At 50.2% G+C, this 24,602-nt stretch overlaps 6 protein-coding genes and 1 long non-coding RNA gene across 9 annotated transcripts; 6 read left to right on the top strand and 1 right to left on the bottom strand.

Moving 5' to 3' along the window:
* Nucleotides 1-636: 636 nt before the first annotated feature.
* Nucleotides 637-2,650, top strand: LOC100828178 (glucan endo-1,3-beta-glucosidase GV). Its single transcript, XM_010234510.2, has 2 exons — nucleotides 637-764; nucleotides 1,516-2,650. Exons 1-2 carry the CDS (start codon nucleotides 653-655, stop codon nucleotides 2,550-2,552), a joined length of 1,149 nt encoding a protein of 382 aa, XP_010232812.1. The 5' UTR covers nucleotides 637-652; the 3' UTR covers nucleotides 2,553-2,650.
* Nucleotides 2,651-3,647: 997 nt separating this feature from the next.
* LOC104582958 (B3 domain-containing protein Os03g0620400) lies at nucleotides 3,648-8,098 on the top strand. Of its 3 annotated transcripts, XM_014899190.2 has the most exons (9): nucleotides 3,929-4,070; nucleotides 4,463-4,897; nucleotides 5,299-5,388; nucleotides 5,493-5,835; nucleotides 5,908-6,110; nucleotides 6,383-6,809; nucleotides 6,927-7,076; nucleotides 7,187-7,410; nucleotides 7,533-8,098. In XM_014899190.2, the coding sequence occupies exons 3-9, from the start codon at nucleotides 5,311-5,313 to the stop codon at nucleotides 7,827-7,829; spliced, it is 1,722 nt and encodes a 573-aa protein (XP_014754676.1). In that variant the 5' UTR covers nucleotides 3,929-4,070; nucleotides 4,463-4,897; nucleotides 5,299-5,310; the 3' UTR covers nucleotides 7,830-8,098. The 3 variants fall into 3 exon arrangements, with proteins under 3 accessions (XP_014754675.1, XP_014754674.1, XP_014754676.1); XM_014899189.2 differs by lacking the exon at nucleotides 4,463-4,897 and having other exon boundaries at nucleotides 3,648-4,070; nucleotides 5,911-6,110; XM_014899188.2 differs by lacking the exon at nucleotides 4,463-4,897 and having other exon boundaries at nucleotides 3,648-4,070.
* A 1,096-nt stretch (nucleotides 8,099-9,194) lies between these two features.
* LOC104582957 (probable inactive purple acid phosphatase 16) lies at nucleotides 9,195-11,076 on the top strand. The gene is made up of 4 exons (XM_010234505.3): nucleotides 9,195-9,791; nucleotides 9,896-10,397; nucleotides 10,480-10,654; nucleotides 10,736-11,076. Exons 1-4 carry the CDS (start codon nucleotides 9,536-9,538, stop codon nucleotides 10,946-10,948), a joined length of 1,146 nt encoding a protein of 381 aa, XP_010232807.1. The 5' UTR covers nucleotides 9,195-9,535; the 3' UTR covers nucleotides 10,949-11,076.
* A 2,551-nt stretch (nucleotides 11,077-13,627) lies between these two features.
* Nucleotides 13,628-15,499, top strand: LOC104582955 (glucan endo-1,3-beta-glucosidase GII). The gene is made up of 2 exons (XM_010234503.3): nucleotides 13,628-14,329; nucleotides 14,430-15,499. Exons 1-2 carry the CDS (start codon nucleotides 14,248-14,250, stop codon nucleotides 15,365-15,367), a joined length of 1,020 nt encoding a protein of 339 aa, XP_010232805.1. The 5' UTR covers nucleotides 13,628-14,247; the 3' UTR covers nucleotides 15,368-15,499.
* A 2,880-nt stretch (nucleotides 15,500-18,379) lies between these two features.
* Nucleotides 18,380-19,607, top strand: LOC112271177. Its single transcript, XM_024460293.1, has 2 exons — nucleotides 18,380-19,417; nucleotides 19,521-19,607. The coding sequence occupies exons 1-2, from the start codon at nucleotides 19,112-19,114 to the stop codon at nucleotides 19,587-19,589; spliced, it is 375 nt and encodes a 124-aa protein (XP_024316061.1). The 5' UTR covers nucleotides 18,380-19,111; the 3' UTR covers nucleotides 19,590-19,607.
* Nucleotides 19,608-20,010: 403 nt separating this feature from the next.
* LOC112271178 lies at nucleotides 20,011-21,577 on the bottom strand. Its single transcript, XR_002964150.1, has 2 exons — nucleotides 21,207-21,577; nucleotides 20,011-20,722 (listed from the first exon to the last, which is right to left on the bottom strand). It is a non-coding gene; the product is annotated as an uncharacterized LOC112271178 (long non-coding RNA).
* Nucleotides 21,578-22,338: 761 nt separating this feature from the next.
* On the top strand, nucleotides 22,339-23,499 carry LOC104582956 (glucan endo-1,3-beta-glucosidase GII). Its single transcript, XM_024460292.1, is given in 3 exon segments — nucleotides 22,339-22,599; nucleotides 22,717-22,751; nucleotides 22,753-23,499. Coding segments are annotated over 3 exon segments (858 nt in total). The 5' UTR covers nucleotides 22,339-22,523.
* The last annotated feature ends 1,103 nt before the right edge of the window (nucleotides 23,500-24,602 follow it).

Raw genomic sequence — 24,602 nt, 5'->3', positions numbered from 1 at the left:
ATACCAGCTCCTCTCCTCCTGGTCACCGGCTCTTATATCTGCAGAAAAAGGGAAGTTTTGAACATGCATTTTTCGTCACTCGGCCCGTGCCAGTTGCGGATGTGATCGTTAGTCAGTCGAGAGACGATCACAAATAATTTGCCAAAGAAAGATCTTGATCTTAAAGGGACCACAACCTCCAAACCTTGCCGAAGTGGCCAAAAGCTACCCCTTAACAAATATGGTCACATGCTCTTCCATTTGGTAAGTTCTCATATGTCCAGTTCTCTTATGGTGGCATGGGAAATGAATGCTGGGGTGTCACATCTGATTATCCAAATTCAAGTCTAAGTAAGAATTCATGGTCATTGATTCGAGAATAAATACGGCACGCCAGCTGCCGATTTCCATTTAAGGCAGAAGGAGGGTCGTATCCCCTTTGATACCATAGATCAAACTACTCCTGTATACGGTAAGGGAGAGATCAGCCATCCATAAAAGCAAAACCAGAAACAATGACAGGTTTGACCCTGTAGAATCCGGTGCCCTTGCACTGGTGTCGTTGGACCCTGGCGTCATTTCGCAGGCTGGCCACGAACATAAATACAGGTGCCCCTGCCGGCCGGCCCATATCAGCTCTTGTAGATACATCGATAATCCAGGGCCGTCGGATATGACGATGATCTTGTCCGGATCCGGCGAGCAAGGCGGCCTTGCTGCTCCGATGCTTCGTCTTGCATCGGCTCTGCTACTCGTTGGAGTTCTCATCGCCTCCGTTCCTGCAGGTATGTTTAGGCCCGTTTCAAAGGCTAGGTATTTCTTCCTATAGATTTTTTTTTGAGAGGTCCTATTGGATTCTTGGAAACAACAACGACGCGTGTGATGGTCCTTTATAACCGTGGAGAATTCTCTGTTAACTGACTTAACTTAAGTCATGCAAGTTTATATATCTTTCTTTTCTTGATAGATTTGTTGCTGAAGAAAGAGAGAATTTTGGTAATGAATTATATGTCGTTATACATAAATTTATGATCAGAATCGAACAGCTTGAAGATGCAGGTCGATTGCAGAACAGCTCTAATTAATGTCTCACCACGGGAGTGCATCTAGACTATCGCCTCCTTGGGTGTATCCAGACGCCATTAGCGATTTGGCTGTTTAATTTTGTGAACGTTAGACAATTCGGCAGCCTAATTACCTACAGAGAAGAAAAATCGTCAAATTTTTTTCTTTATACATCTACTACTCCACTAAAGAAGCAGAGCATGGATCGTAAAACAATTGCATATCATTGGGCGTTTTATTTTGACGAAGAAGCCACATTTGTTATCGCTCCCAAAGTGTAAGAGACACGAAGGAAAAACCTCTAAAAAAAAGAGAAAGAAAGAAAAAAAAACTGAAAATGACCAATCAATGTGTACCATCCGATATGATACACATTTTGGGTAGTTTTACATTGTACCGCAATCATCTATCATAAATATCCATCCAAGCAAAATCTGGACTATACTAATTGCATATATATGCTAATGCCAGGCGTGGAGTCCATCGGCGCGTGCAACGGCGTGATCGGCAGCGACCTCCCACCAGCCCACGACGTGGTGCAGCTCTACAAGTCCAACGGCATCACCGCAATGCGCTTCTACAACCCCCAACCCGAGCTCCTGGACGCGCTCCGCGGCTCCGGCATCGCCGTGATCCTCGGCACCGCGAACGCCGACGTGCCGCTCCTGGCATCCAAACCGGGCTACGCGGCCTCCTGGGTCGCCACCAACGTGCAGCCATACTACCCCTCCGTCAACATCTCCTACATCACCGTCGGCAACGAGATCACGGGCGACCCGGCCTTCAAGTCCAGCATCCTGCCGGCCATGAAAAGCCTCCACTTCGCTCTCGCGGGCGCTCTGGGCGCCCGCGCCGCGGGCGGCATCAAGGTGTCCACGGCGCTGCGGTTCGACGCGCTAGTGGACACTTTCCCCCCGTCCAAGGGCGCGTTCAAGGACGCCGAGACCATGGTGCCGCTGGCGGGGTTCCTGGCGTCCACGGGCGCGCCGCTGCTGGCCGACGTGTACCCGTACTTCGCCTACAGGGACAATCCCAAGGACATTGCTCTCAGCTACGCCACGTTCCAGCCCGGGAGCACGCCGGTGAGGGACGACGGGAGCGGGCTGGTGTACACGACCTTGTTCGACGCCATGGTGGACGCGTTGTACTCGGCGCTGGAGAAGGCCGGGGAGCCCGCCGTGAGAGTCGTCGTGTCCGAGTCCGGCTGGCCGTCGGCGGGCGGGTTCGGGGCGACCGTGGAGAATGCCAGGGCTTATAACCAGGGCTTGATTGACCATGTTGGCAAGGGGACGCCCAAGAGGCCTGGGGCGCCCGTGGAGGCGTATATTTTCTCCATGTTCAACGAGAACCTGAAGCCCGGGGATGAGACGGAGAGGCACTTTGGGCTGTTTTACCCCAGCAAAGCGCCGGTTTGCCCCATCAGTTTCCATGGGGTTCAGCAGCCAGCGGCAAAGCAACGCCAGCACGCTCCCCTGAAGAAAGGAGCCAAGAACCACACAAATTACTAGTTGTGCGTATAGCATGGGTTTCGTAAATATTATTAGATCATTTAGATGTACTTTGTATTGAGAACGAAATGAAATTGAAATAAAGCCCTGATCGATCGATCTGTGTATCAGTGTATGTGTTTGATCTGCCGCCCTATGACGAACGTGGAATATTAGTCGATCGAACAAAATGAATAGGGGAACTCTTGGATCTTTCTTTTTTTTTGATAAAGGGGAACTCTTGCATCAATCGAACGGATGAATTGTTGTCTTAAACCTAAGGGCCTCTTTGGACTGAAGGATTTCCAAAGGATTGTTACGAGATTTTAGTTCACTGGATTTCTTACATGGAGGCTCTTTGATTCAAAGGAATGGATCTTCAAAATTTTCTAAGGTTTGCTTTTCTACTCTCCAATCCTATAGGACTTACGGCATGATGTTTGATTTATTGGAAAAAAAAAATTATCATTTGTGACCAGGACAACGATGCCATGCACTAATGGCCTGTACGAATTCGAATTTCCTACATTTTTCCTACGGTACAGCCAAACAATCTCTATCACTGATTCAATATGCCATTGTGGTTTCAATTCATGCATTATTCAATATGCCATTGTATCATATTCCTACGTTTTATGATTAATCCTTTGATCCAGATAGTCCTTAAATTTTTCCAATTGTACGGTTTGCACGGTGTTCTACTAATCCCGAGTAAAAAGCACCCCAAGCATATCAATTTTAGTGACAAGAGCAGTTTGGTTCATCTACTTGTAAAATGTAGCAAACACATCTATAACTTGCCATTCTTGTACAGGGTAGGTTAATTTTAGGTTTAGCCTGTAAACCGTGTTCGTGCGGATGCGTCAACACGCAGACGAGGTTTTGGGCGCGAAATGTTCACGCATGTAGCAGGGTTGGTGGCTTTTCTAGTAATTTAGTCAAGGTTAATAAAGTTTAATTTAGAACAACCAAAAATATACTTTGAGCAAATATACTACGGAGTACGTTAAGAAATAGAGACAGTAGAGTACACTTTGATCGCTCCAGTAGGACCAGTACTAATTTTCGAATGGGCTTTTCTTTATCTCGAAATAAAACAAAATGAAACGAAAGAAAATAAAATGGGCTCGCACCTTCGCACAACGCCATCCTCCTCTCCCCTCCGTCGCGCTCGGCTCACCGGACGCTGAACACACGACGGCGGCGCCACAAGCTTTCCACCTGGCGCCGCCTAAATCCACGCGCACACCTAAGAGGCCCAGAGTGTTGCCTCTCCCCCGCCTCCGTCGTAGCTCCCCCCCGCTTGGATCGACCGCCGGGATCCCGCGCCCACCTCGACGCCGGCGGTTTCCCTGCCCACCGATGGCCTCCCCCAGCGACTACGAATGCGGCTGTGCGAGGGACATCAAGGATGCCGTGAGGGAGAGTCGTGCGCCGGCGCACGCTGCGGGGGAGCTTGTGTTCCTGCAGGCTACAACGACATCAGCCGATTCGCGCCCAACATCGCGCCTTCAAGCTCCTCGCTTTCCTCTCCTCAAGGTCCATAACCAAAAGTATTATTACTACTGTTTACATCTATTTAGTTCATTCAGTTGGCATCGCAGCAATGCCAAACTTGTCAACCAGACCATGCTAACCTGTTAACAATGGAGTAGTAGTAGGATTATTTTTCTTCCGGTCTTCACTGACCCCAGTTAATGCAGTTGTTGCTACTGCAACTCGAAACGCAAACCTGGGAAGAGAGATGGACACCACAACTACTCCCTCCGTCCGGTTTTAAGGGGCATATATTTTGAACTGCTTCGTCCAGATTTAAGGGGCGCATTTGCACTTGTGGCAGTTGCAGGACCAAAATGCCTCTCCGTATACATGCTTGCTTGAATTGATTTATGGTACCTTCCTGAGGCAGCGGTTTTCTCTTCCTCATGCAGGTACCTTTTCCTCTTTACTTGAAGAACATGTACTACACGGATACCAAGACAGAAAAGAGGATGACATGTGGGTCCATCAAGAAAAAGAAATTAATAAAAAAACAAGAAAACATATTGAAAAGGACAGAGAAGAAATTTAGTATCAACTAACATTGGAGATACCCTGACAACCAACAATGAACAAGTCCAACAAAAAGATGGACGACCCAACGTCTTCCACAGATCACAGCACTAGGTGTTAATGTCTTGGAATGTGAAAAGTCTCCGTGAGAAATACTTCACTTTATAGGTGTGTTGCTACCCTTCATGAATGACCATTGCCTCTAGTCTGGCCTTTGTTGCTGCCCTTTCCGTCCCTTGGAGCTCCCTTCATAAGTAAGCTTTGGATGCTCGATCCCTTTCCTCTTGAAACATCCTGAATCCTACAGCACCTTGGTAAGGTTCTTCTTACAAATCTCACTCTTCGTTTGCAATTTAACCATGTGTCTTTTCATCTTCTGCTTTGATTTCTTTCTTTCGACAATGAATAAGCAGACCTCAGGGGCTCAGGGCAGCATTTGCTGAGATTTCTTTGTTGTTATTGTTGTTTCTAGACAAAAAAAAATCCATACTCTTGGAAGATTTTATGAAGTGCGTTTGGTTGTAGATATTCAGAGGTGGAATTCGGAATTGGTATTCCCCTGCCTCTAATTCAGGTGTTCGGGTGGTATTAGAATTGAAACGAGGATTTTATGTCATCATTACTAGTAGTCTTGAAAGATCTTATGGCATCTCACCAGTTACACAAACAGAGGTTTGAATAACGCCATCTGACATTCTTATGATGCGTTTTATAGGAAGTCTCTAAGATGAGAAATCCTTGCGGATGCTGCCAGAGTAAGATACGATTTATCAGGCATATAAATGGCAATTATATGCATAGCATGGTTAGCTCTCTATATTTTTCCTAGTTCAGTGAGTTCCCTCAACCTTTTAGGATTTTTTTTGGTTTGGCCTCAATTTTTCTTTGCACCATTGCTGCTTGCGACAGGTTATACCTGAATGGGTTATAAACCATTTTGGAAGAAATATCGTGGGGAGCATCAAACTAGAAGCCCCTAATGGTAACATATATGATGTTGGAGTTACTGTGAAGATGAACACAACATTCCTCCAGTCTGGATGGAGGGCATTTGTGGATGCCAATCAAATAGAAGAAAATTTTTGTTTGATGTTTCGATACCGTGGAACCTCCCGATTTGAGGTTACAATATTTGATTCCAATGGTAAGGAGAAAGTCCCCTGCCGTGACTCGATGGGTAGTGATAGTGCTTCTCAGTCATCAGCAGGCGAGGGATCAGATTCAACAGCATATTCTTCTAAGGAACTGCCAGGTTAAGTAGTGTACTAAGAGTAATCAGTCACCCACCACCATATGCTCTCTTATGCTAGAAATTCTTTTGCAGCAGAAAACAATCCATCTCTAGATGACTCTATGGAGTCAGATGATCTTCAAGTGCTTTCAAAATATTATGTCTTATCAGGGCTGTGCGATCTTACAGAAGAACAGCTGACAAAATTACATGCACTTGTCGGGAAAATTAAACCTGAAATCCCAGTGCTTGTTGTACTGATGAAGAAGAGCAATGTAAATCATAACTTTACTCTGGTACGTTAGTCTTACCATGCAAATTTCGTGTGAGCTATTAATTTCCTGCAGGAACAAACATTTTCTCCTTTTGATATTGTTGGGGAAGTGGGTGTTCTGATCATAACTGTCGCAAACCTCTGAAGAATACTTTTATACGTTACTGAATCGGCAGTATGGTTGCTCTATTTTACAGTTGAAGTCATGTGTATGACAACAACCTAGCCTTTGTGACAGTCTTGAGTACTTTAGCTATCAGATAAAACAGCTCATTTTGCCCCTTTTTCAATTAGATAATACGGAAGGATTATGCACGCGAGTACTTCCCACCCAAAAATACAACTATCATACTCCAGCTGCCTGGGAAGAGCAAGCATTGGAACTGCAAATTCTACATCCTGCCATCTGGCGAGTCTAAAGCAGGTCGGTGCGACCTTAGTATTGGAAACTTTGTCCGCGATAATCATGTTCGAAAGGGTGATATCTTCCTCCTGCAACCAATCACAAAAGTTAAGGGACACATTTTTACGGTGACGGTCCATCCACTTCACAAAGCAAGCATTGATCACTCCCCTGATGGAAGTACTGATATTGGCTTAAATCACGGTTGTGCAAGCACAAAGATGGCCTCGACTGCCAGTGTTAAGGAAGAACCAATTATCGATGAAAGCACAAAGACGGCCTTGACTCCCCGTGTTAAGGAAGAACCAACTATCGATGGTACGGGCGTACGGCACATTTCAAATCACATATTTTCAATTCATTGCCCATGCCAGATCCATATGTCACATTTCAGTTCACATCTTCTTTGTTTGATTCATGTGAAATCTTGTCCAGGTGAAGAGATATCATTTTGGGGCCATGCAGAGCATGGATCCTCTGACAGTTCCGAGGAAGATTCCCAGCCTCGCATCCTGTTAAATCACGGTTGCGCAAGCACAAAGATGGCCTTGACTGCCCGTGTTAAGGAAGAACGAACTATCGATGGTACGGCACATTTCAAATCACATATTTTCAATTCATTGCCAACGCTAGAATCCATACGTCACATTTCAGATCACATCTTGTTTGTCTGATTCATGGGAAATCTTGTCCAGGTGAAGAGATATCATCTTCGGGCCATGGAGAGCATGTATTCTCTGACAATTCCAATGAAACTTCTGAGGCTCGCTTCATGCCGCTAGACACATCCTGTCTATTGCGAGCGCAGGAGAAGAAAATGATGGAGAAAATTGAAGCCATTAAGTCAGAACTGCCCATTTACTGGAAGGTGATGAACAAGAGCGATGTTTGTGTCCACAAGCGTGGCAGCCCCTCTCCAGTAAGTTCAGAAGAAACAGACGTTTTCCTGTACTCAGTTTGTCAACTGTACCTGTATCCTTGGATCACATCTCTGCATCTGTTTTGACTCCCAACATCCTTCCTGCGTATGTACATAAACAGGTCTTTAGCTCGCAGTACATATCCCGGTACCTCGCAGAAAAGTATGCTACGGGACTAACTGGTGTTCGTGGAAGGAGGGGAGCAATCAGTTTGCTCCTTGAACGGGATGGGAGGAAGAGGAGGACGTGGTCCTGCCAGCTGCGACGCTCGATTGATCGTACGAGGATCGCTAAAGGATGGCCGTCTTTCGCCCGCGACAACCACCTGCAGGCGGGTGACCTCTGCCTATTCGAGGTGCTGAGGAACGAGGAGCAGCTGAAGATGGTGGTCTACATCATTCGCCGTGAAGAGTGTTAGCTTCAGGCTCTTGTGTGCTGCTTGGATGATTTTGAACTCCGGAAGTGAAAAACAATGCGTCTTATCTTTCTGTTTTCTGGAACCTGGCAATGCTGCTTAATTATCTCCTAATGAGTCCGGTAAGAAAAAAACTAGCTATTTGTATATCGTTAGAGGTTAGCTCAGAGGTTTCTTAGTTCTGTGAGTACATTTGTTGGAGTAGACAAATTTTGAATGGTCAAGTACTAAAGTTTGAACAACTTCTGATAAGTTGCTGGTGTTTGAGGGAACATGTTTTTGCATGGGGTTTTGTGGGAGCTGCGATATGATATCTATTGAGAATTAGAGACACCGCGGTGTTAATTGGGGAATGAGTATGCACGGTATGATAAGTAACCTGAACATTATAATGAGTAGCTATGTTTAGCTTCGATCAAATTAACAGACCCGTAATCTGATCGGGAGGGGATTCGGTCATCGATTTCGTCGGGGACACGCAAGTCCAAATTTGGTCGGGGTTAACTTTTGGTACGAGTATGGGCCGTGCTCGTTGAGTCGGCGGCGGCCCGGGAGGACGGTCTCTTGATGGCGAGCAGGCCCGTCAATGACCGCCGGCCTCTGTATTCGGGCACGTTTGAGGTGTCGCGCTACGACGAGCGGCGCCGGGCTCTCAGCGCCATCCGCACCGCGTGTGGCTGGAACACATCCACGAGCCTTCATACGCCCCAGTACGTACCCAAGCCCAGTAAAACCTGGACCAGGAAAGTGCATCTCAGCCCAGGCCCAGTCACCATCGTCCTGGATCAAAACACCGACCGGGCTCGCGTTCCCGACGCGCATCATAGGCTGCCTGGTAGACCGCTCAAAAAAAAAAAGGCTGCCTGGTAGAGGGCACAACGTCAGCTTCTGCGTACCGGGGCGTGGTGTGCAGGGGCCCTTTTCGTATCGCAAATTCCAAAGCTGTTGGTTTTTGCCGTACGTTGCACCAGAGTCTCCTTCGTGCAGTTAGGTTCAGTTCAGCCAAATAGGCAAGGAGAATTTAGTGACCGTCCTTTTCTTGTGTGGCTTCAAAGAGTTCTCCAATAAAACAAGTGTGGATGTTGTTAATTTTATGTTATATAAGGTTGGTCAAAATGTAATATATTTTTTGACAATCAATAAAAAATTTAGTACTGCATCTTGCATTTGAGACAGATGGAGTATTTAGTTGGTCCGGAGTCACTAACATTCTAGCCAGGCATTTATGCAGTGAATGAGGTTAAGGAAACTAATTAACGACCATGCATTTTAAGCTCCGCGGCGCGGAGGTTGCAACCAGCATCACGAGCATATTCTCTGCCTACGACAACAATCCATCCGCATATTCCAGCCCCTGGCTGATAAACCTCAACAAGTGTCTCTGTCTAATAAAAACCTGAGTAGGAGTAGTATAATCTTGTGCATTCCTTTTTCCCTAATCTAACATTACCAACGTCCAACGATACGTCTTCAGCGGCGGCCCGATGAGAGGCAGGAGATGAAGAAGTGCCACGTCTGTCCTGGTCTGTGATTGTGACGCAGGAGCAGCTGCATTTCATGGCACCAAGAAGAAGAATCTGCTTTTCTTCTTGGAAGTTGAAACTTTTCCCCAATCCCCAAGACTTCGGATTAAAGTAAGACCAGCTGCCACCGCCACACTTGACAATCTCCCCAGCTCGATAGATCGCCACCGAGAACGCACGCACCGGATGCGGCGGCGCTGGCAGCACCTCCTCGCGGCGGCAGCCGGGGCCCTCCTCCTTGCGCTGGCCCTGGGGGGAGCCTCGGGGCCGGCAGAGCACCACCGGCGGCCGCTGCCGCTGCGGTTCCCGCCGTGCGGCCGGTTCAAGGCGGCGCTCTTCGCGGACCTGCATTACGGCGAGAACGCCTGGACCGACTGGGGCCCCGCCCAGGACGCCGGCTCCGACCGCGTCATGGCCGCCGTCCTCGACGCCGAGAAGCCAGGTCCGGTTGCTTGTCTCTTGTCTATCTGTCGTCTCCTTCCGATTTCACTGCGCCGCAAGCGTTTTAGGGCAAAAATCTCTTGAATTTTTTCGAATTTCTGGTAGATTTCGTGGTGTACCTGGGCGACCTGGTGACGGCGAACAACGTGCCGATCCGGAACGCGAGCCTGTACTGGGACAGGGCGCTGTCCGCCGCCAGGCGCAGGGGGATCCCATGGGCCACCGTCTTCGGCAACCACGACGACATGCCCTTCGAGTGGCCGCCCGAGTGGTTCTCCCCCGCCGGCGTCCCGCCGCTGCGCTGCCCATGCCCGCCGGCGTCGGTTTCAGAGTGCTGCAGCTTCCGCGGCACGCCGCGGATCGAGCTGATGGCGGCTGACATCGCCAACGAAGGGCTGTCGCACTCGTCGAGCGGCCCCGAGGAGCTGTGGCCCGGCGTGTCCAACTACGTGCTGCAGGTGCTCTCGCGCGAGGAGGAAGAAGAAGATGACCCGGCTCTGCTCATGTACTTCCTCGACTCCGGCGGCGGGTCCTACCCGGAAGTCATCTCCGGCGCGCAGCTCAAGTGGTTCCAGACCCAGTCCCACTTCCTTAACCCAGATGGCAGGTCGAAAGTTGATGATAGCCTGAATGAATTCCTACTCTGCATCAATATAATTCCCTGGGATAAAATTTTGGGAGCGCTGCAGGATTCCTGAGCTGATATTCTGGCACATACCCAGCACGGCATACGCGAAGGTGGCTCCCAAGGCCAAGACCCGGATAAGGAAGCCCTGTGTTGGATCAATCAACAAGGAAGATGTATCACCGCAGGAAGCTGAATGGGGCATGATGGATGCCGTCGCCAAGAGGCCATCAGTCAAAGTACTACTACTACTAGTAAATTTCAGAATTTCTCCTGTTCTTGAGAATGTGTAAGATGTGGTTGTGTGTGTTTTTGGACAGGCGATCTTCGTGGGGCACAACCACGGGCTGGACTGGTGCTGCCCCTACGAGGAACTGTGGCTCTGTTTCGCGCGGCACACGGGGCACGGCGGCTACGGCGACTGGCCAAGAGGAGCAAGGATCGTTGAGATCACCGAGAAGCCCTTCTCCGTCGTGTCCTGGATCCGGATGGAAGACGGGACGACGCACAGCCGTGTGACCTTGAGCTCTTAAACTTGACCTCTTTTTTGCATCCGGACTGGTCTGGAGTTTGTAGTCGAGAAGATTTGTAATTAACTCGCGGTGTATTTAATCTGTGAGACGAAACCACGAAACAGGGGCGCCGCAAAATTAAACCGGAAGAACGCCATCGATAGATCGATCGCCATGAGCAGCTCGAGCCTGCCGGACGAGGTGATCCTCGAGATCCTGGAGCGCCTGCCGCCGTAGCCTCAGGTGCTGGCCCGCGCCTCCGCCGTCTGCAGGGACTGGCGCCGCGTGCTGAGCGACCCCGGCTTCCTCCGCGGCCGGCCGGCGGTCACCATGGGCTTCTTCCACAACTTCGGCGCGAGCACGCGCAGGTTCGAGCCCGTGCACGCAGGCCTGCACGGCCCCGCGAGCTTCTCCTTCGATGTGCACGGCCTGCGAACGCCCTGGACTGCCGCCACGGCGCGCAGAACCGGTTCCTGGTCTGGCACCCCATGACCGGCCACCGCAGCCTCGTCCTCGCCAGGGAGCTCAACGCCGCCCATGGCGCGCCCCGCGAAGACCACCGCTTCAGCGCCGCCCTGCTCTGTGGCTGCCACGGCGATGATGTCGACCAAGGCGGCCAGATCGCCGCGCCGTGCCATGCCAGCCCGTTCCGCATTGCCGCCTTGTTCAATCACAGGCAATCAGGGAACCTACGAGGAAGCGTCTTCTCCTCGCGAACCGGCCGGTGGATCCCGACTGCAGGGGAGCTCCCGCCGACATGCGTGGTCCGCCATGTTCCTGGCGCCGCCATCGGCAGCACGTTCTACCAGCCGCTGCACTACCATCTCGTGGCGGCCTACGACACGGAGGAGCAGAGCCTGGCCACGTTCGAGCAGCCAGACGACGTCGACACCAATAATGTCCGTCTCTTCAGCTTCAAGGCGGCGGAAGGCGGCGGCGTGCTCGGCATTGCCGGGGTGCAGGGGTTCGTCCTGCGGCTGTGGGCACGGGAAGATGAAGCTTGGGTGCTACGGAACACGGTTGATCTGAGCGAGGTTCTGCCGGAGGTGACGCTGTCGATCAGGCGGGGATTCGGCCCGTACTTCGTGCCGCCGGTGAAGATCGTCGGGGTCGCCGAGGAGAGCGGTCCGCTGTTCCTGTGGAGCACGGTCGGCGTGTACACGCTCTGTCCCGAATCCATGGAGCTGACCAAGGTGCGCGAGGTTACCGATGAGGACGACACCATCGCCATGGAGACAGTTTATCCTTACACCGCCTCGTATCTCCCCGCTACTGCAACATTCGCGCCGCCAATCTAAGTCCGTTAGAGCGTCTTCGGCGGTAGCCCATAAACAAGGTCCCTAAATTGCATACAGGAACTCTTCTCAAATTTTAGGATCCTAAAAAATACAATTGTCTTCAACAGTGCTCCCTGTTTCACAGTCCCTATTCTATTTATGACATGCGGGACCGACTTGTCAAAGATAGAGTTGCCTTTTCTTTTCTTTTTCATTTTTTCTTTCTTCTTCTTCTTCTGCCTCCTCCTTGATCCCAATCCATCGTCGTGCGCGAGGAGAAGCAACGTGGTGCCGTTGCCTTCTTCCCCGAGGGCGCCGGCCATGGACGACGGAGGCGGCGCGGCCAAGGGCGCCGGGCGCGGCGTGGCGGAGGGGCGCGGAGGCAGGGGAGGTCGTCGGAGGCATAGGGGCGCGGGGGCGCCGCAGGCCGACGATGCAGTTGAACAGGAGCGAGGGCGATGCGCGGGGCGGGGCAGCGCCACTGCACGGGGAGTAGAGCAGCGGCGGAGGGAGGGCGCGGGGCGGCGGCGGTGCTCGGCGGCCAGGGGCAAGAATCGACGGCGCGCGGAGAGTTGGCAGTGCATGCGTGGGAAGAAGACAGGCAAAATATGACGTGGAAGGTAATAGGGGCTCCCTTGGGTCCCTGGGAATGGGGGCTTGAGGGGGAAATCTAGGAAGCTCCCTAGAACAGGATCCTCAATAGGGACCCTGCTGAAGATTTTTTTTTGCCTCCAGCCCCTAAAGACAGGATAGAGGCCCTGCTGAAGATGCTCTCAGAGCAACATGGTAACTCTCAGGTATCTTTTGACTCTCTTTAGTTCAAACAAATGAACTAGATTTTTAAAAAATTGTGCCATTTTAAAATTTTAGTTCATTTGGTTGAACTAAGGAGAGTCAAAGGGTACCCTGAGGGCCACAATTTTGCAGCTCTAAAGTCCGTCCACCATGTGTTTGCTTCAAAGTTAAACTGGGTAGTGCAATAAACCGGCGCACTACGTGGTCCGCTTTAGCTTCTGACTTCCGTGCCCTAGCCGCCACCCAAACAATAGATCACATCGCCACACGTCTTTACCTCCTCTCCTTGCAAGCCACACGTTTTAACCCCCAAAAAGTTAGAATTTGGGCAATCGGCAGCGGCGCTATAATGGTGATGACGGCGTTGTACGGGTTAAGAATAAATTTTTTCCAACTCCTTGTCTATCTCGTCGACGGCGATTTTGCCAGTGGCGTTGAGGAATACGGTGATGTTGGTCGCTGCTTTTCCGGAGTGGTTGATCTAGATTTGTGTTTGTGTTTTGCAGATAAGTTGTGTGTCTTGGTTTATTGGGTTTCTTTTCCGATCGGCGAGCTCGGTCAGTTTCGACCTCATCGTGGATTTAGTGAGGTCAGGTTTTCTCGGATCCGTCTGGCCGAATCAGGGGTGATCGTCCAACCCTCTTCGTCGCCTTCTTCTTCGGAACAGTGCTTTGTTTCTCATATCACTGTCGCCGGCGTCTTCTGGCTTCGACCGGCGATTTTCCGACTGCTACGTCAACAACGTTTTTCTGGCTCCGACGTGGTTCGAAGGTCCAGAGGCAGCATCGAGCTTCGGTCACGGTGCGCCACCGGCGAGTGCAGGAGAAACTTGGGCCAGGCCAACTGGGCGGACTGCTCGTGGGCTCTTGGCTGGCGGACTGGCTAGGCCCATATTGCAGGAAGGGATGCAGAGAGAATCGCGGCGGCGGCAGGGGCAGCAGAAGTAGAACGCGCGTCGCGCGCGGAGACCGCAGATCAGCGATTGGAAAAAGGAGACCCAGAATAGCAGCTCGCCACGACCAACTCGCCCAACTATTCTCGACCGGAATCCTCTACTATATATATCCAGGGTGCTTTCGCTGCTCGGGCACACATTCATGCAAGAAATTACTAGCAGGACACCTGCCTAGCTAGTGCCCTGCAACCGCTCGCAGAGTCGAGTACGTGCATCAACTGTTTTCCAGCTACTACTCCTCCACTACTGTATACCTGGATTAATCGAGTACCTGCATCAAACGGGCGCCCAAGATGGCTGCAGCTTCTGGCCAACGCGCCTCCGCGCTCGCCGTGGCGTTGCTCGTCGCCGGAATCCTCGCATCCCTCCCCACCGGTAATTAGCAAGCAATGCGCGTGAGCATAGCAGAGCACCCATGAATCAAGAGAAATCTACTCTTAATTTGCACTAACTGTTGTGGAATTGAACCGGGCAGAGGTGCGATCCATCGGCGTGTGCTACGGGGTGAACGGCGACAACCTGCCGTCGCCAGCGGACGTCGTGGCGCTCTACAAATCCAAGAACATCGCCGGCATGCGCATCTACGCCCCGGACGAGGCAACGCTCAAGGCGCTCTCCGGGACGGGCATCGAGCTCGTCATGGACGTGGGCGGCAGCCTGGCGGCGCTGGCATCGGACCCGGCCGCGGCCACGGCCTGGGTCGCCGCCAACGTCAAGCCCTTCGTCCCGGGCGTCAAGATCAAGTACATCGCGGCCGGCAACGAGGTGGAAGGGGACGCCACGGCCAGCATCGTCCCGGCCATGACCAACCTCAACGCGGCGCTCGCCGCGGCCGGCGTCAGCGGCGTCAAGGTGTCCACGGCGGTCAAGACCAGCGTGCTCGGCACCTCCTCGCCGCCTTCCGGCGGGGTGTTCAAGGACGCGTACATGGCGGAGGTGGTCAGGCTCCTGGCGTCCACGGGCGCGCCGCTGCTGGCCAACGTCTACCCCTACTTCGCCTACGCCGGCAGCCAGGGCAGCATCGACCTCAACTTCGCGCTCTTCCAGCCTAGCTCTACCTCCGTGCCGGACAACGGGTTAACTTACACCAACCTCTTTGATGCCATGGTGGACGCCATGTACTCGGCCATGGAGAAGTGCGGCGGGCCGACCGTGCCGATCGTCGTGTCCGAGAGCGGCTGGCCGTCGGCGGGGGGCGGCCCCGAGACGACCGTCGACAACGCAAGGACGTACAACCAGAACTTGATCGGCCATGTCGGGAACGGCACGCCCAAGAGGCCCGGGACGCCGCTCGAGACGTACATCTTCGCCATGTTCAACGAGAACCTCAAGGGAGGGGCTGAGACCGAGAAGCACTTCGGGCTGTTCAACGGGGGACCGGACAAGGCGCCGGCCTACCCGATGACTTTCTGAAGTGTGCGGATCAAGTACGTACATAGATTTTTCCATGTCTATAATCGTTTTTCTTTTCTTTTCAATAAGCTTTCCCGTAAGATGCATGCAAAATAAAAGCGGGAACTGAATTTATTGGGTTATATGAGATCATATGAAGAAGAGAAGAGATTATTTTGTAAAAAAAAGAGAGATTAACAACCATTAGGATGGCAAGATCCAAGATGGGTGGTTTTGATACCGTTGTGCTGTAAACTTGTACTCCCTCCGTCTCAAAATAAGTGGCGTGGATTTGTATAAAATCTACAAATCTATACAAATTCATGCCACTTATTTTGTAACGGAGGAAGTAGTATGTATTTTATCCAGATTTGCTATTTCTCGGCCTCTTTGTTTTAGAGAGGAATTTCTCAGGCTTTCTTGTGCTGTAAACCCGAGAACCGTCTGATTTATTGCTGAGATTCATGGAGAAAAGCCTGTATATATGTTGACGTTTGGACCGGAAAAACAGGATCTGGGCCTTTTGTTCATCTATCTGGTTTGGGCCGATCAGGGACTTCTGTTTTTCCCTAAGCATTGGCCAAGAGTTTCCCGTCCGAACGGGCCTGGGGCAGAATGTAAATTTTTCTTTGAGATTCGAGACAAGCATCTCATATCATAACTACGGAATTGACGAGGAGCAGCAGACAGAAATCTACTTTATCTTACTGTGTATAGAGCCAATTCCTAAGTGGCTAATTTCCGAGTAGATTAGTGGCCTTGAGGCTTTGATGTTTCAGTTGCTCACCTGATTCCCCGAAGGAGTGCTAATACTATTAAGGGATCGGAGAGCCACGGGAGAGCAACAAGGCTAGTTCATTTCTAGAGCAGCTAGCTAGCGCACCTACAGCCAGCCTCTCTTGCAAAAATACTAGGTATACTACTCTCAAAATCACTAATGGCAGGCATTGTCAGTTCTGCAATTGTTGGGGAAGCAGTTAGCCTAGTCTTTTCTGGTATTGCCACCACCACCAGAAAAGACGAGGACACATCAGATCAAGAAACAACGGAAGGTGGCCTGGAGAGGCTAGAGATGGCGCGCATCAAAATGGAGGCTGCGCTGGAGACGTCTGGCAAGTGGCATATCACCGACGTGTCGCTGCTCCACTGGCGGAAGAAATTGAAGCGCGCAGCTCAGGACTGTGACGATATAGCACGCAAATGCAGGCGACTCTCTCAGGAAGAAGATGAGAGGGAACAGTTGGTAAGCCAATCCTCGTTTCCTAGACGGGTCGCTCATGCGACCAAGGCATTCGTCTCTTCCCTTTTTGGTCGCAGCAACGACAATGATCATTGCTCAGCTGGCGGTAGCATCGTCGCCTCTGTCAGAAGATTTGAGAGGCTCGCGAACGGTGCTGGTGAATTCATGAGGTTTGTGGAGCTCGGCGGAACACGCCATCGACCGCATCTGTTCTTTGACCCTCTCGTCGGGCACATCTTCGCAGGCGAATTGTTATTGTATCGGGTGTCACATCCGGGAGGCCAACGTCGCTCTTTTGGCATACGGCCGATGGATTTCAAGGATCGTGGACTGGAGGTAATGCTGTCATTCATGTACGAAGATCATAAGAGGCTTGAAAACAATTTCCGCCTCATGTTCATGTTGCGACTCTCTGAGAGCACAGACATAATAGGAACCATAGTCAAGTGCTTGCGACTGGTTACACCTCACTTCAAATCCACGGCTGATGACGCCATCAAAGAGATCACCCAGTTGCCCACACAAGATTTCTCCCGTGTATCATCAGAGGTTATGTATGCCCAGAAGGAAAAATGGAATCCGGGTATAACTTTGACCGGATGGTTCCGCCCAGATCCATTATGTTGTCAAGGATATGAGCACAGAAACTCACCTTCTTATGGCATCGGCAATGGCGTGAACAATAGTAATGGTCGTAGTAGAAACAAATTGAGGCTTTCAAACATATTTCCAGAACCAGTCTCCCAAGTGTTTTTGCAGCGTCACATCTCTCTATCTGAGTATAATAACCTCGGGCATGTATCATCAACCGCAACCACCAGTAGCTATAATGATGTGTCTGCTTCTCTAGAGAATTCCCCCCCTTTGAAGCTCGGGATTCTAATCCTGCCTCATGATTCTCTGGAAGTGGACCCAAAGTCTGCAGGAGAGTCCGGCTCTACGATAGAGGCGATCAACGGAGAGAAGCAACAACACCTCTCACATGTTGATGTTCATCCGGACCAAATTGACGAGATGCTTATGCCCAAAGCAATAGATTATCTTTATCATAATGACGAGGCTACCACATACCAGATATGTTGGAGGTCTAACCATGGCAGCGCACATATATGTGTGGAGAAGAAAAGCATATTGGTCGGAGTACGTAGATCCACACGACATCATAGGAACATAGGTAAGGTGTTTAGTCAGATGCAACAGGATCAGGAAATAAGGAAAAGGCAGTGTAGGGAGATAGCCAGAGATTTTCTCAAGCTATGGGTTGTGCGTTGCTCTGAGAGGTTGCGGAGCTCGATTTTGGCGTGGCTGAAACAATGAGGACAAAATTAGTGGTTAATGGCCTAATTTCATAGGAATCCATGCTATCTACTTTCCCCGTGAATTTCCTTCAAACTTTGTTTCATGTATGGAAATTAAAGAGAGCTGCAGGACCATTTGTTTAGTTGTACCTCTCGCATCCGTTACCTGTATACCATATACTCCATCTGATCCATAATAAGTGTCTTAGTAGCCAGAGATTTCCTGAAATTACCGGTGGTGCGTTCCTCGGAGAGGTTGCAGTTGCAGAGCTCAATTTTGGATGGCTGAAGCAATGACAAAATTTGTGGTTGATAGCTAATTTAATACTAGGAACCTTTGGTAGCTAGTTTCCTCATGAATTTTCTTTGAACGTTCTTTCATGTATGGAAATTAAAGAGAGCTGCAGGACCATTGTTGAGTTGTACCTCTGTGGCATCTGCTACCTGTACTTATCATATAAGTATACTAGAAGACTTCGACATGCAACTGCAACCAATAAAATTACTCTGAGACGCAAGAAAAAAAAATGACGCATCAAAGTAAATAACAGTCTATCATGACTAAGAAACCATTGTAATGGCAAGATCCAAGCTTCGGTTCTGGCCCAGATCGGAGGGCTATAGTTCGTTATGTATCCCCGCCTCCGGCCGCCCATGACTGGCCAACTACGCGTGGCAAGCCCGGCCCCTTCCACGTGCATGGCTGTGGCCCCTCCTGCAGTCCTGCTTGCCTGCCTGTGTCTTGTGAGCTGGTTTCTAGCCTACGCTTTGGACGGACAGAGGCTGATCGCTGTCTCCTGATCGACTGCCAAGAATATCCGGGTCGTTCGGGTCGAGGAACGGGAACCCGGGTTATTCTATTGCTGTGCTTGTTCCTAAGTGCCTAATTTGAGAGTAGATTAGAGTTCTTAATTGTCTAATTGTCTGCAAATATTTTGGAGGTTGTTGTAAGCTAGTATAAAGCCATGATGGTCTTTTTCACTAAGGCTTACGGTGGAGTTCGGATCGCAAAATGACGACAGCGATGTCGTATCGTATCGTATAAAGATTGAAAAGTGTCAACTGTCAAGCACCTTCAGGCTTTGATATATCAGTCGCTCACCTGATTAATTCACCCAAGGAGGAGTAATAAAACCAGTTGAACTGAGAGCAGCGGAGAGCAGCAAGGCTAGCCCATTTCTTTAGCAGCTAGCTAGCGCACCTCTATACTAGTACTCAAAATCAATAATGGCAGAGATCGTTAGTTCTGCCATCGTTGGAGAAGCTGTTAGCCTGGTCTTTTCTGGTATTGCCACCAACGCTACAAAAGATGAAGACAAATCAGACCAAGAAGCAGCAGAAGATGGCCTGGAGAGGCTGGAGATAGCGCGCATCAAAATGGAGGCTGCGTTGGAGATTTCCGGCAGGTGGCAGATCACCGACGTGTCGCTGCTCCACTGGCGGAAGAAATTGAAGCGTGCTGCCGAGGACTGCGACGACGTGACACGCACATGCAGGAGGCTCTCGAAGGAAGAAGACGAGAAGGAACAGTTGGTAAGCCAATCCTCTTTTCCTATACGGATGGCTCATGCGACCAAGGCATTCGTCTCTTCTTTTGTCGGCAGCAACAAGAACAATGATATTGATCATTGCTCAGCTAGTGGCAGCATCGCCGCTTCTGTCAGAAGATTTGAGAGGCTTGCGAATGGTGCTGGCGAATTCATGAGGTTTGTGGAGCTCGGCGGCACACCTCATCGACCACATTTGTTCTTTGATCCTCTCGTAGGGCACTTATTCGCTGGCAAAATGTTGTTCCATCGGGTGTCACATCCGGCGGGCCTACGCTCCTTCGGCATACGGCCGATGGAATTTAAGGATCGCGGACTGGAGGTCATGATGTCATTCATATACCAAGATCATAAGATGCCCAAGAACAGTTTTTGTCTCTTTTTCATGCTTCGACTCTCCGATAGTACAGACATAATAGGAACCGCAGTCAAGTGCTTGCGGCAGGTGACGCCTCACTTCAAGTCCACGGCTGATGTCACCATCAAAGAGATCATCCAATTACCCACTCAAGATTTCTCATGTGTACCGTGGGAGGTTATGAATGCCCAAAAGGAACACTGGAATCCAGGGTTGTGGAATCACATCCATATAACTTTGACTAGATGGTTCCGTCCGGATCCATTATGTTGTCAAGGATACGAGCACAAAGACTCACCTTCTTGTGGCATCGTCAATGGCGTCAACAATAATAGCAGCGGTAGGAGAAACAAATTTCCAGAACCAGTTTGCCAAGTGTTTTTGCAGCGTTACATCTCACTCTCTGAGTACAATAACTTACAGCCGGTATCATCAATTGCAACCTCCATTAGCTGTGATGACGCGACTGCTTCTCTGGAGAATTTCCCCCCTTTGAAGCTCGGAATTCTAATCCTGCCTCATGATTCTATGGAGGATGACCCGAAGTCTGCAGGCGAGGCCGGCTCTGCGATAGAGGTGATCAACGGAGAGAAGCAACAACACCTCACACATGTCAATGTTCATCCTGACCAACTTGACGAGATGCTTATGCCCAAGGCGATAGATTATCTTTATCATAACGCCGATGCTACCACATACCAGATATGCTGGAGGTCTAATCATGGCAGCGCACATCTATGTGTTGAGAAGTCAAGCACAATGGTCGAAGCACGCAGATCCACACGACAACGTAGGAACGTTGGTAAGGTGTTTCATCAGATGCAACAAGGTCAACAGATAAGGAAAACAGAGTGGAAGCATGTAGCCAGAGATTTCCTGAAACTATGGGTGGTGCGTTCCTCGGAAAGGTTGCGGAGCTCGATTTTGGCATGGCTGAAGCAATCAGGACAAAACTAGTGGTTAATGGCCTAATTTCACAGGAATCTCTGCCGGTTTCATGTGAATTCCTTCAAATTTTATTTCATGTATGAAAACTAAGTAAAACAATCCGGACAAAGCAGTTTAGTTTGATTGTATTAACCAGTTTGATTAATGGGTTTCAGAAACAAAATCTCATTGGTGACACAATTTTTTTTTGTTCGGATAAACGTTTAATCTTCTTGTTTTTTTCTTTTTACTTTTTTCCACCTTTTTCCAGAATATCAAACTAAGCATTCGTCGTTATGGATGGCACCCGACGGGTTCGGGTTCGGGTCCGGGTCCGGGTCCGACAATACAAAACCCGGACCTGACTCGGGTCTTCCAGACCCGCGGGTCTACCCGACCCGGCGACTGGTTCCAGTGAATTTACAAGAAGGTCCTTCACTTTTACACAAAGAACCCTGAAGCAAAATAAAAAAAGCAATCAAGTCCTCACCACAGCTTGACGTCGTCGAGGACGAACCAGGGCTCGACTGCTCGAGGTTGCCGTCGCCTCCCTCCTCTCTTGTGTCCCTGCCTAGCGCGCCGGATCTGAGGTCGCGTCGGAGGGGTGGAGGGAGGAGGGAGGAGAGGGAGAGGGGGGAGCTCAGGGAGGGTATGGCCGCTGACGGGCTGTCCGCCGGCGAGTGGCGGCGCACAGGTGATGGAGACTTGGGGGAGAGGTGGCATCGGGTAGAGAGAGACGGTGAGAGAGCACGGGATCGAGAGGAGCTCGGGAAGATTCCCGATCGTGGAGACGTGGAGTTGTGGACTCGTGGTGGCAAGTGGGAATGGGATTGGTAGGTAGTTGTTTTGTGTATGACCGGGCTTATGCACTGGGTCTTATGTGCGTGGGATCGAGAGACGTGGATTGGGCCTGCTGGGCCAACGATTGCTTGTCGGCCGGGTACGCGGGTTTTCGGGTTGGGGTAAGACACTGCCAGACCGGGACCCGTCAGACCCGACGGGTCCGAAATTTTCCCATTTACATTTTCTCGCATCTAATCGGATCTGGATCCGTCGGGTAATCGGGTTTCAGGTACTCCTTGCCATCCGTATTCGTCGTGTGTGGCAAGCCTCTCATCCTCAGAAATATGCAAACAAACGTGCGATTAACATCTGAATTTGCAAATAATTTAATATGATGAATGAGGGAAAAAAACATGCCAGAACAACCTCCTCCAAGACCGATGTGTGGACCTAGACTAGCCCAGATTCTAGATTCCAAGCTGGCGGCAGCGGATAATTCTCTTGGGCCATAGTATTATAAGCCGACGGCAATAACAAAGTTGTTTAGGGCTTTCAGGACGGCTTCCCCGAAAATGGGCCAATAGTTAGTAAAGTCGCACCGGGCAGCGGCCTGCGGCCCAAGAAGCTATGATTTCCGGCCCCGCGCGCGCGGCGCTGCCACCGGGTGCAGCGATAAGAAGAAACGGCCGCGCGCATTGGGCCTGGGCTGCTTTACCGCCATCTCTCCTCCGTTCCGTTTCCCTTTCACTGAAACAAATTAAGGACCCTTTCTTTACCATACTCACTCAGTTTGCAGTTTACGAAAATGAGTTGAATATAGCTTGATCACTGCAGGTTTTCAGTGTAGCTGTTCCTGAGCCCTCTCAAGCGGAACCAAATTAGGAATACTAATTAACTAAGCGGCCCAGCCCAGTGTGGAATCCTGTATAAATACTTAAATAGGGCCTGGTTGCCTGCTTGGTAGATACACAAGTTTGCAAGGAGCAAAAGGAACTGGATCTGCACTACAGCTCTCCGTATAAAAATGGCACGGCAAGATGGTGCTACCTCTGTGCTTGCAGCCATGCTGGTCGTCGTCGGGGTCTTTGCATCCATCACTGGTATGAAACTATGAACTATATGAACCATATGCATGCTAAGAAGTACTATTATTTGCCTGGTTAATAGTTAATTTTGCGCCGTGAGTTAACTGATGAGACGACGACATGCATATGCAGGGGTTCAATCCATCGGCGTGTGCTACGGGGTTCGCCGACGAGAACGTGCCCCGCATCGCCTCCTCCGCCTCCGTCGCCGCTGACTGGGTCAAGCTCAACGTCCAGCGCTACCCCGGCGTCGCCTTCCGCTACATCGCAGTCGGCAACGAGATCACCGGCTCCGCAACGCAGAACATCGTGCCGGCCATGAGGAACCTCAACGCGGCGCTCTCGGCAGCCAGGCTGAGCGGCATCAAGGTGTCCACGGCGGTCAGGATGGACGTGCTCGCAGCCTCCTCGCCTCCCTCAACAGGCGCCATCAGGGACGCCTACATGACGCAGGTCGTCAAGATCCTGGCCAGCACGGGGGCGCCATTGCTGGCCAACGTGTACCCTTACTTCGCCTACACGGGCACCAAGGGCATCGATCTCAACTACGCGCTCTTCAAGCCCAGCTCCTCCACGGTGCGCGACAACGGGCTTACTTACACCAACCTCTTCGACGCCATGGTCGACGCTCTGTACGCGGCCGTGGAGAAGGCCGGTGGGTCGAGCGTGCCCATCGTGATCTCCGAGACCGGGTGGCCGTCGGCCGGGGGCGCCGCCGCCACCGTCGCTAACGCGCAAGCGTACAACCAGAACCTCATCAACCATGTCCGTGGGGGAACGCCTAAGAGACCTGGGGCAATCGATGCCTACTTGTTCGCTATCTTCAACGAGAACCGGAAGACAGGAGCCGAGACTGAGAAGCACTTTGGGCTGTTTAACCCGGACAAGTCGCCCGTGTATCCAATCAAATTCTGATTGATGTCAACCGTGTACCATGACATATGATAAAGCTGCAAAATTGATGCATGCAATTAGTACTTTAATTTGTGCTAATTTTTTCAGTTGTGATCTGAATTGATGTATGCGTGACATGACATATATATTTGTTTGCTGCATGTAGAGCTGGTTTTCTGAAATTTCGACAGTAGTGATCTGAATTTTCTGAAAGTTAACCTGTCGGGTTGGGGATGTATCCGTAACAGCTATACTTACAGCTGCTAGATAGCTGTTTCATTTTTTTTCGTCAAAAAAATGATGCTTGTTTCATTTCAATGGAAATGATGCGGGACATGAGTATTTGTGCTATTTGCATCTAACTAATTTTGGCACAAACCATTTAGATAAACATGATTTTATACAGTTAGGGACACTTAATAATAGTATAGTATTCTATTCAAACATGTCTTGTAATTTTTTTTCTCCGAACCAACACACGGGTATTGTGCTAGTAATTTACATATTTCATCAAGTTGTTGCAAGAAATCCTCCTCTCTAATCCATCTAGGAACTAATGATTTCCTTCTTTGCATCAAGAATTGATCAGAAGAATTGATCAGGAGTACTGGAGTAGGACCATATGGATAACCCGCCGGGCGTACAATCAGAACCCGGTCAATCATGTCCGGAAGGGCACGCCCAAGAGGCCTGGGCCGCTCGAGATGTACATATTCGCCATGTAACATGGCCCATGTTCAACGAGAACCCCAAGGCATGGGCTGAGACGAGAAGCACCTTGGACTGTTCAACAGCGCCAACAAGTCGCTGGCGTAACCTTGAATTTCTGAGATTCGACTACGTAGATTGTCATTTATACTCTTTTTTTTCCGAATAGATTGTCATGTATACATTTGTATGTAGCTACTATGATGACGCTTTCAATAATCTGTCCCGTTAAAAATGCATGCAAAATTATGCGCAAAAAAAAAGTGCATGCAAAATTCACACGGGCGCTGGATTTACTAATACAGTATGATATATGAGATCATATTATGAATAAAAAAACATTATGATGTCCCGACCCTAGCGTCGGTGGGGCGTCATCGCAACAGCCCAGCAGGCACCAGCTGGCCGGCCCAGGA

This window comes from Brachypodium distachyon, chromosome 2 (assembly GCF_000005505.3).
Source record: "Brachypodium distachyon strain Bd21 chromosome 2, Brachypodium_distachyon_v3.0, whole genome shotgun sequence".
In the NCBI taxonomy this organism is placed as follows: domain Eukaryota; kingdom Viridiplantae; phylum Streptophyta; class Magnoliopsida; order Poales; family Poaceae; genus Brachypodium; species Brachypodium distachyon.
Note: the sequence above shows the minus strand (reverse complement) of the source record. Positions and strands in the feature narration are given on the sequence as shown.